General features: G+C 50.0%; 1 protein-coding gene across 1 annotated transcript; it reads right to left on the reverse strand.

The window, feature by feature from the left end:
* Window positions 1-294: 294 nt before the first annotated feature.
* Window positions 295-5,286, reverse strand: SYNDIG1L (synapse differentiation inducing 1 like). Its single transcript, XM_054400612.1, has 3 exons — window positions 4,858-5,286; window positions 3,611-3,748; window positions 295-453 (listed from the first exon to the last, which is right to left on the reverse strand). The coding sequence occupies exons 1-3, from the start codon at window positions 5,284-5,286 to the stop codon at window positions 295-297; spliced, it is 726 nt and encodes a 241-aa protein (XP_054256587.1).
* Between the last annotated feature and the right edge of the window lie 4,897 nt (window positions 5,287-10,183).

Here is a 10,183-nt window from a genome sequence, read left to right on the forward strand (position 1 = left end):
GCAGCAGGATGTAGCATCTCTCCTGCATGTCTTCAAACAAGCAGACGTGCTCCTCCTGGTCACAGCAGCCAGGCCAGTGCCAAATTCCCTGCTGTCAGATGGTGGCACCCCACAGCCTTCTGGGGGTCAGGGGTCTATTGTTTGTTTGAAAGGGGAAAGAGCTTGCGCAGGGCATCCAAGCCAGGGTCCAGCCGTGCAAGCAGCCCTTGCAGGCACTGCTGCCCCCTGCTCCATAGGAAAGCTCAATCCCAGGAGGGCTGGCAGCTGGGGACATCACTGATGTGCAGGTGGCAGCTATACATGGCCCCCTTTGGAGAGATAAGCAATCAGAGCTACCACCACCCCGACGTACACTCCTGTGCCGATGGTTATGGAGAGCGCAGCGAGGAAGAGAGCTCGGCGGGAAGCTGAACTCGCCAGGTGGAAATCTCCTTTGGAGACAGCCTTGCTGGTCTGGAAGGAGAAGAAATGCTTATTGCTCACAGTACTATCAACATGGCCTTTTAGCCCATGAGTAGTTGTGTCAGCCCCCTGAGTCAGCCCCCTTTCCTCAGCCACTGGAAGGAACAGACAGCAAGGCATCTGCCAGCCTGGAAGGGCTCAGCATGGCAGTGCCACCTACACACATTTCCCTGTGGATTTTGCCTCTCAGGGAAGCATGGGCTTTGGCCATTTGTCCGAAAGTCCTAGCTACCTGTGCGCTCAGTAAGGGTGGTGAGTGGGTGGCTGGACCCTCACAAGACCAGGAAATGGTTGGTGCATGGGGTGAGGGCTATGTGGCACTAACTAGGTACCCTATACACACATATATCCATGAGGATGATCAGAGGGCTGGAGCTCCCCTCCTGTGAGGACAGACTGAGAGAGCTGGGGCTGTTCAGTCTGGAGAGGAGAAGGCTCTGAGGAGACCTTATTGTGGCCTTCCAGTATCTTAAGGGAGCCTACAAGAAAGCTGGGGAGGGACTTTTTAGGCTGTCAGGTAATGATAGGACTAGGGGGAATGGAACAAAACTAGAAATGGGTAGATTCATATTGGATGTTAGGAAGTTCTTCACCACGAGGGTGGTGAGACTCTGGAACAGGTTGCCCAGGGAGGTGGTAGAAGCCCCATCCCTGGAGGTGTTTAAGGCCAGGCTGGATGGGGCTCTGAGCAACCTGATGTAGTGTGAGGTGTCCCTGCCCATGGCAGGGGGGTTGGAACTTGGTGATCCTTGAGGTCCCTTCCAACCCTAACAATTCTATGATTCTATATAATCCAGCTGCCTAGTCTGAGAAAGCTGACTAAGGACTGGAGCCCTTGCCCTTTGTGGATGGGGAAAGGGAAGAACATGTGTTAAGAAGCCATGTCAGGCTGGGAGCACTAATAGTATAGCCAAGATGTGTTACTGAACATGCCAGGAGTGTCAACAGTTCAGATCTTATTTCACAAGTATTTAAGTTTCATAATGTTTTTAAGTCCTGGTACTTTTTAGACAATGGTATAAGACCTGTCCTCAGGTAATTTGGTGTGAAAAAAAACAAACAATCAACCAACCAAACAAAAAAGGTCAAAATTCAAGGGATCAATCTCTGTAAAACATAATTGTGACCCAAAAAGGCCTGGGCTCCAATAATTCTATCTGTAGCCACAGTTTCTGACTAAACAGGGACCAATACTCCTTCTTAGTATTAATACAGAGAGTATGACTGGAGAGAGACAAAGAAAGATGGATCCCCACATTATTCTTGTGCCAAGCACCATCTTTTAAAAATATATTCCACTACATTGATCAAGAAGCAAAGAATCTGAGTGTGTACAAGTACAGAGCCTGGCTTCAGCAGCTGTGGAGGTGTAACCTATGGTAGAGAAAGTAACATTTGACTTCCCAGGTCTGTTTTCATCTCAGGGCTTGATAATAAAGTTAGTCTTACAGATATTTTCTTTACATAATGATTGTGTAATGCAAGGTCCTACATAATGCAAGGTCCTGCATCGGGGTTGGGGCAATCCCAAGCACTGAGATAGGCTGGGCAGTGACTGGCTTGAGAGCAGCCCTGAAGGACTGGGGGTGCTGGTGGATGAGAAGCTCAACGTGGCCTCTTGGTCTGAGTGTGCTCCTGCTTGGTTTTGCCTACATAGGGTTTGCAGCTGAAGCCTGTTTGCCATAGAAGGGCTGATGGAGACAGTAATGGAGAGGGATGTTGGTGCTGCCTCTTTGAGCTGGCAGCTTCCAGCTTCCCTGAGTACTTGGGGCATATCCAGAGCTACTCTTGTTATTACCCAGTGTTTGTGTCTGATGTGGAGATCAGGGCACTAAGTGTGCACAGACACTAAATAGAGATGGTCCTTGTCTCAGTGAGTGAATGGAAGAGGTAGTTACAGCAAATGGAGCTGAACAGAAATTGCACCAAGTCCATCACCATGTGGAAAGTGTACTGTGCTACCCTGCACCATGTGGAAAAATCTGAAACCATCCACTCCTCTGGGGCCTAATCAGTTAAAGTTTCCTCTGCCTCTCACCACCACTGTGCCAGGAACTCACATTACATATTTTTCCATTTCTGTTTCTATCCTCTTGATTTAACTTCTCAAAGCCTAGACTCATCTATTCTTGCCACAGCAGCTTCTGTGCAAACATAGAGTAAATCCCTTGGCTCTGCATGAATTATTCTGGGTCAACAGTAATGTAAATGAGCCCAAGCTCTGGGCTTAGCCCTAAAAAAGGCAGCAGCTCCTCACATCTGATGCAGCCTTAGGGCTACCACCTCCTCCAGCCTCTGCCAGTCTGGCATTGGCTCGCACTCCTTAGCCAACACATCAGGAACAAGTGCAAGAGAGGAGCTGTAGTGTATGATATGGAGACTATATGTGTGTGATATGGACACCAGGCTCCCTTTGGTGTCCAGTTTCTAGTGTAGACTGACTCCTGAGGCATGAGCTGCATACAACCTCTGCTTTACTGGAGAATGGGAGGGTAGGTGGGAACATGCTATTTCCCTGAGCCTGGCTGGAGGGTGAGAACCTGGACAAGGGGCCAAGGGGAGCTCCAGTTCCCTAAATAACACCTGAAAGACCCAAAGGACAAGCTGGAAACAGTCTCTCATGGAGAGAGACTGTTTACAAGGGCCTGCAGTGACAGAACAAGGGGCAATAGCTTCAAACTAGAGAAAGGCAGATTTAGACTGGATATCAGGAAGTTCTTCACTATGAGGTTGGTGGTGGAACATTGGAACAGGTTGCCCAGGGAGGTGGTTGAGGCCCCTTCCTTGCAGATATTCAAGGTAACACCCAACGAGGCCCTGGGTAACCCGATCTAGTTGGGGATGTCCCTGCTGACTGCAGGGAGGTCAGACTGGAAGACCTTTGCAGGTCTCTTCTGGCCTGGACCATTCTATGATTCTATGATACTCCAGTAACCCACAAAAGAGCTGGAGGGCTTGCAACCCCATGGCAGTTGTGGAGACATCTAGGAGCCAGCAGCACCCTTTGCTTCATCCCTTAGGGGTCTGGGTGTGGCACAGAGACAAGCCTTAGAGCCAAAAAGGTGCCCAGTCCCCTCCAGAGCTGCTGTGGCTTGCAGGACCCTTGCTCCAGCACTCAGTGCATGCAGCCATGAAAGGGATCTCTTACCCCCTGGGAGAAGTAGAAGGCAGCAATGCCCAGGGGCCAGAAGCAGCACAGCATGGAGAAAAGGGCCAAGCCCAGGTGGTCCCGAGGGGGAAGCATCAGGAAATGATCCTCACTTTCGCTGTCGCTGGAGGAGTCGCTCTGCAAAACCAGAGACATGATTCAGCACATTCCCACCTCCTCCTGTCACCTGGCATCTCAGAACCTCGCCTCCCATAGGTTTCCTACCTGCAAGTTCAAAGAGTGAGTTTCAAAAATATTTTAGCCTCCTCAGCCCAGTTTAATGAAAAAAAAATGTAGCTCAGCAAATTCAGGAGCAGAGTATGTTCTTGGCTCCCTGCCAGAGCAAATGCTGAGCTCACTTGCTGGGGGGTCTGGGACTTCCCTGGGAGACAGATAGTCTTAAACTGAAATATCTTCAGCTTTGGCAGGACTGGCTGTTTGTCAGCTTAAACAAACTTAAACCAAGTGCCTTATCCCCATTAGGGCCTAGGAGATCGATAGCCTGCTAAAGTAATTTAGCAAGTGAGGGAAAGTGGTTGGATTGGAGCCTCCATCACAGGGGTGGCATCTTCTGTCCCCTTACCGAGTGCACTGCTCAGAGTGACTGTGGTCAGCCCTCCTGCCCGTGGGCACTGCTCAGCCAGCCCCAAACTGACCTGGAAGTGATGAGTCCCAGGCATTGAGAGATGCTGAGGTAGGGACACCCCTGTTGCCATCGGAGAAGGTCACACTACTGGCACTGAAAGCAGCAGAGCTGTGATGGGTCACTAGACGTCTGTTCTAGTGAGTCTGGGGGCTTGCTCCTACTTCTGAAGGTCCTGGATGATGTTCTCAGCCTCTGCAACTGCACTTGAGCCACAGTGGGGCACAGAGCATAGCATGAGGCTGTTATGCAAGGATTGCTGTTTCCCCTTAGTTCGAGTGCCACAGCAGCAGCAGGCTGCTCTTGCAAAGGGTCCCCAAATCCCAGAGGTCCTGCAGAGATGGCCCCAACTCCCCTTTGCTATCAGCAGGCATGCAACCATGCTGCTCTCAGGGAAGCTGACCTCCTCCTGAGGTCTACAGTGAGGAAAGGGGAGAAGAAATTATAAGGAGAAAGAAGAAATATTAGGTGCTGGTGAGGCAGGAGATGCTGGGGTCTCGGGGGAAAGCTCTGGGGAAAGAAAGAACAACCAACCTAGAATTTGTGCTGGTGGCCAGAGTTACCAGAACAGGAGTTTGGTACCATCCCACCTGGCAAAGCTCACCTCATATTCCTGGAGCTCCTCTTCTTCCACCTCATAGGACACAGTCTGGATGCGGATATCGCTCTCTACCAGGCAGGACCCTTGCACCTCATGCCCATCAGGACCTTCGGATGGAGCCTCTTTGCTTTCTGTAAAGGTGGTCTCGCAGCTTTCCACCTTGCTGTCCTTGGCCTTGAGAGCGGTCTCATCCTTCACAAGGATGAAATTTGGGCCATACAAGGCTTCAACTGCCAGCTGCAGGGAACTGGCATCCAGCAGCTGGTGAGTCCTGGCACTCCCAGTGTTTTGGAAGATGTAGGAATACAGTTTCCCTTGGCAGTGATGACTGGAATAGTCCTGGCCGTGATGCTGGTGGTAAGAATAGCTGCTGTGAAGGTGCCCGTTGGCCTTGGCCAGGAGTGGGTTTTGGAGCTCACGCACACTCTCCATGCTGCTGGTGGCAGGGGGAGCAATCCTGCAGGAGCAGAGAGAGTGGGAGGGAGACAGCTGTTATTTCAGCAAGGCAAGGGAGCCTCTCACCCATGCAGAGCCAGTGGCAAGATGAAGCTAGTGGGGACAGAAAGACTGGGCAATGCTAGAGGAAAAAGGAGCCTTCCCACTTCTCCACAGCTTCAATGCTATCTTGGCAAACTGAGCATCTCTTTTATTCTTTTATCTCTCCCCAGCTGGTAGTGAGATAAGGAAGCAGCCCTGCAACAGGATGATCTGATTCAGGCTGGATTAAGATGAGGATTTGCTGTATCTGTAATGCATCTTGAGATGGCCACGTGCAGCCTGACAGGAAAGGACCTACTTCATCGTTTCTGCTGGTTCATAGTATGTGCTGTGACAAAGTCTAACAGCACAGAAGTAGATAAGAGGCTGACATTCACTGGAGTAGTCTCCATGCCTTCTCAAAGGAGAGGGTCTCACAACGAGTTACAGACAGGCATTATACATGCCTTGGAGAATAAATCTTATGAGGAGCAACTGAGGGAGCTGAGGAGGAGCTGAAAAAAGGAGCTGAAAAGAGAAGGCTGAGGGTAGACCTCATTGCTCTCTACAACTACCTGAAAGGACGTTGTAGCGAGGCTGGTGTTGGTCTCTTCTCACAGGTGATTAGTGATGGAACAAGAGGCAATGGCCTCAAGCTACGACTGAGAAGGTTTAGACATTAGGAAAAAAATTTTCACATCAAGAGTGGTCAGGCATTGGAATGTGCTGCCCAGGGAGGTGGTTGAGTCCCCAACCCTGGGTGTGTTTAAAGGTGGTTTGGATGTGGTGTTTGGGGATATGGTTTAGGGGTGAACCTTGTAGAGTAGGGTTATTGGTTGGACTTGGTGATCCTGAGGTTCTTTTCCAACCTGAATGTTTCTGTGATTCTATGCAGGCTGAGCCAGGGCTGGTGTGAGTGCTGCAAGCCATTGAGGGAAGCCCAGAGGCTGCTGTGGGGACATAAAGGTGGTGTTCAGCCTGTGGTGGGGAGTGTTGGATGCTCAGCCAGCCATAGAGGAACAGAGAGATGCAGAGGTTGAAGGGGAGACTCCATGGGGTTTGGTCTGCATTGAAATTAAGACAATTTAAGAAAACGACCCATCACATCAGAGCTCTGTTTAAACCAGCTCCACCCCTAGGCACACCAGCAGCCATGCAGTGCTAGCTCTGAGCCACTGGCTTCAGAAAATACAGAGTCTAAGTAGGATCCTCAGCTACAAATGTCAAAACAGGCTTCTTCCTCAGGTAAATTCACTCCCTTCTCCCCTCCTCCATTTCAGAGTGCTGAAACCTTGTGCTGCTCTTTTTTGTTTTTTTTTCCTTTTTTCGTGAAAATTTTTGAGAAGAAATATTTCAACCCCATTTTTTTTTTTCAGAGGAACATTTGCTATTTCAGCTTCTCAACCCACCCTGACACAAAGAAAATACGTAGTGAAATATCAGCATTCCCCAGGAGAGAGGAACAATTACTTTGTGCTCTTTAGTACCTGAGCCTTGTGTTTTACAGCTGCTTTCTAGCATGTTCCCAGTTCCTAGACTGTGCCACCTTGTTGCCTTGCAACCCCAAATGTTCCTGACCTCCTTAGAGACCTCCATCACTGCCTCCTCTCTGTGTAGAAGAGACACACTTCCACCTGATACAGGGTTCCCTGCAGTGCCCTCAGCTTTCTGACAGAGAGCACATCACCTTGGCTTTAAATCTGTCCTCAAGAAGAAAATATAAATAAATAAGTTGGAGCTGAACATTGCAGAGAGTGAAAAGCCCAAGTGATCCTGTCCCCTTGGTCAAACTCTACCATGTAAGTTTGAGTGCTGTATCTGGCATTAAATGGCCCTGTTGGTGGGCAGCAGACATCATGTTTTGGAAAGCTTCTCAGGAAAATGGAGCAGTTCAAACCCACTCTCACACTGCTAAAACTCTGCACATTTTGGCAAATGCCCCCTACTTCTCCCTCCCCAAAACCACTCTCTGCTTTCTGCAGTCTTCTGCCTTACTAACAAAGCTTGTAACTGCTTGTGCAGCAGATGGCTGTTAAGTATTTTCAAAATATTTAAGGGAGATTCAATATTTGTACCACAGATTTCCTGCACAGACCCAGAGAAGCTCAAAGCTTCATCCTGATTTGCAGGCAAGGAAAGCATGAATCTCTTCTTTGCTTACCACAACATGCAAATTAAATTCCCAGTAGAGTACCTTGCTTTTTAACAAAATTGTAAGGAGAGACCCATCTCTGAGTGTTGTTTGAAGAGAAGCTGTCCACGCAGGAGCAAAACCTGAGCTCTAGCAAGAAAAAAAAAGTTGAGAAAAGAGCCTGGAGAATAAATCTTATGAAGAGTGACTGAAGGGGCTGGGGCTGTTTAGTTTGAAGGGGAGGCCTCAACACTCTCTACCACTACCTGAAAGCATGTTGTAGAGAAGTTGGTGCTGGTCTCTTCTCACGGGTAATTAGCAATAGAAAAGGAGGGAATGACCTCAAACTTCAACAGGGTAGGTTTAGACTGGATATTAGGAAAATATTTTTCACAGCAAGAGTGGTCAGGCATTGGAATGGGCTGGCCAGGGAGGTGGTTGAGTCCCCAACCCTGGATGTGTTTAAAGGTGGTTTGGATGTGATGCTTGGGGATATGGTTTAGGGGTGAACCTTGTAGAGTAGGGTTATTGGTTGGACTTGGTGATCGTGAGAGTCTTTTCCAACCTGAACGATTCTGTTATTCTGTGATTCTGTTTTGGTGGGGCACCCATGCCTCATCTCAGGAAAGGCTTCTGGCAGCAAGCTAGGGTAAGGAGAGATGGGATCTTGCTGGGAGTTGCTGGAGTAAGCTGGCTCCAAATGTGCTGAGAAATACCAGCAGATGGGCTTCAGGCAGGCAGCCCACCACTGGGCAGCAGGTGCTGCCTGCAGGGAGGTTGCTGCTCTGCTCACTTCAGGCCTTGGGCAGTGAGTTGGAGGAGGTGGGGAGCTGTACAGCAAAGCCATATGTTCACAGCAGTGAGCACTGGGAAACACTCTGTGCAGGGAGCAAAGAGGGGAATGGAGACAGGATGAATTGGAAACCTAAAAAGGCAGCTTGGGAGGCAGTGGGTGTCACGTAGCAGAGTGGGAAGTGTGCATCTATGAAGCCAGACTGCTGCTGGACACAGACTCTACTGACTTTGAGCATCCTGAAAGATGCTAAAGTGGCTGGCTGTGGGACATGGCTGGCTGTCCCAGGCTGGGGAGAAGAGGCAGGGAGAACTTGCAGGAAGCAAAATATCCCACAGTGAACACACCTTGGAAGAGTAACATTATGGGTAAGAAAAGAAACAGCAGGAAAAAAATTGCTGAAGCATGGGGAAGTCTTTGAAAATGTGGGCTGGGCAGGGCTGAAGGCTTCCCTCTGGGAGAGCACAAAATTCTCTGCTCCTTCAAACTGCCCTGGAACTGTCTCTAGAGCAAGGCCAGGACCTCAGAGGCTACTACACTGCACAAAGCATGGAGAGGGCAAGACTATAGCTAGAAGACTTTAGTTCATCCTGGTCTTGCACCCTCTGGGATTATATAAAAGATTTATCTGTAGTAAACGCTTTTCCTTGCTGCCTTCCACTCTTGGGAGCTGGCAAGGATGCTCCTCCTGGGAGCAGGGTGGGACAACAACAGTGCTGCAGGGACAAAGGGAAAACTGTAGAAGGAGATCTCTTTGTGCTTCTCATACATAGGCAAAAGGACTACCAGGTGTACCCCCTAGCACCCTGTTTTGGCATTTGTCAGCAGGAAGGGGGGGGGGAATACCAGCATCACAGCATGCTCAGCCCTGCTGGAAAGCAGCCAGGCTGAAACCTCCCTCTCTGATAGCTGATGTGAAGAGTCCCAGCACTGGAAGGGTTAGAGATACTTCCCACTCCTTAGTCACTAAGATCACTGCATCACATAGAGACTGTGCCTGTGTGCACAAGCACGTGTGCTTACATGTGCCAAAGTGGCAGGGTTTGCAGGTGGACATGAAGGCCATCAAATCTCCAGAGATGATATTAGAGAAGGAATGGCAGGGAGGGCAAGACCAGCCCCATGTGCATGTGCACATGCACGGGGAAGGACAGAGCCCAACCAGCCCTGCCGTTGTCCCTAAGCCTCATTCTGACTACCTGGATCCTACAGTGAATTTATCCACACAGGGACTTAATAAAATAAGCCTAGTAATAAAGTAAGCCTGGTAATAAAGTAAGCCTGGTAATAACCAGGCTTGGGGGAAGAGGAATGAAGCCAGCAGATGTAAGCAAGGAAGCTATAAAAGACAAAACTGGCAAAGCGTGGCCGTTCTCTGTCCTCATTACCAGTGTGAGTGGATAATGCACACATGCTTAGCCCCCCGGGGCTAGTCTGGGCCCCGCTGGCGGCAGGTGTCAGCAGGGAGAAGCTGTGACGTGCGCAGGGAGGATGTGCACAGACCTACCTGCACAGCCTGGGCTCGGCGGGAGGGCGCACCTGGGAGAGGCAGACACCAGTGCCCTGACTGACCTGCGGCTCCGCCCCAGAGACGGAAGGCTGCCGGCTCCCTAACGACCTGTCTCCCCCGCTGCATGGCTATTCCTGTACCCATCCGTGGGGTAGCTGCCCCCCCTCCCCGACCCCGTGCTCCCCAGGCTGGCTGCAGTAGTCTCCAGCAGAGTGGGAAATACAGAACTGCATTGTGTACTCTCAGCTTCTCAAGGTGAGTACCAGATAAAATGAGCCAAAAGAAGGCATGAAAATAAAGAGGAAGCAAGTTTAGCTTTGTGCTTTATGGGTCTCACCTCTGTATCATACTCCCTGGGGCAGTCCAGGTCCCCTCAGGGCCATCCTGAGTGATTTTCTCCAGCAGGAGAGGTGCTCAG

This window comes from Indicator indicator, chromosome 4 (assembly GCF_027791375.1).
Source record: "Indicator indicator isolate 239-I01 chromosome 4, UM_Iind_1.1, whole genome shotgun sequence".
Classification (NCBI taxonomy): Eukaryota; Metazoa; Chordata; class Aves; order Piciformes; family Indicatoridae; genus Indicator; species Indicator indicator.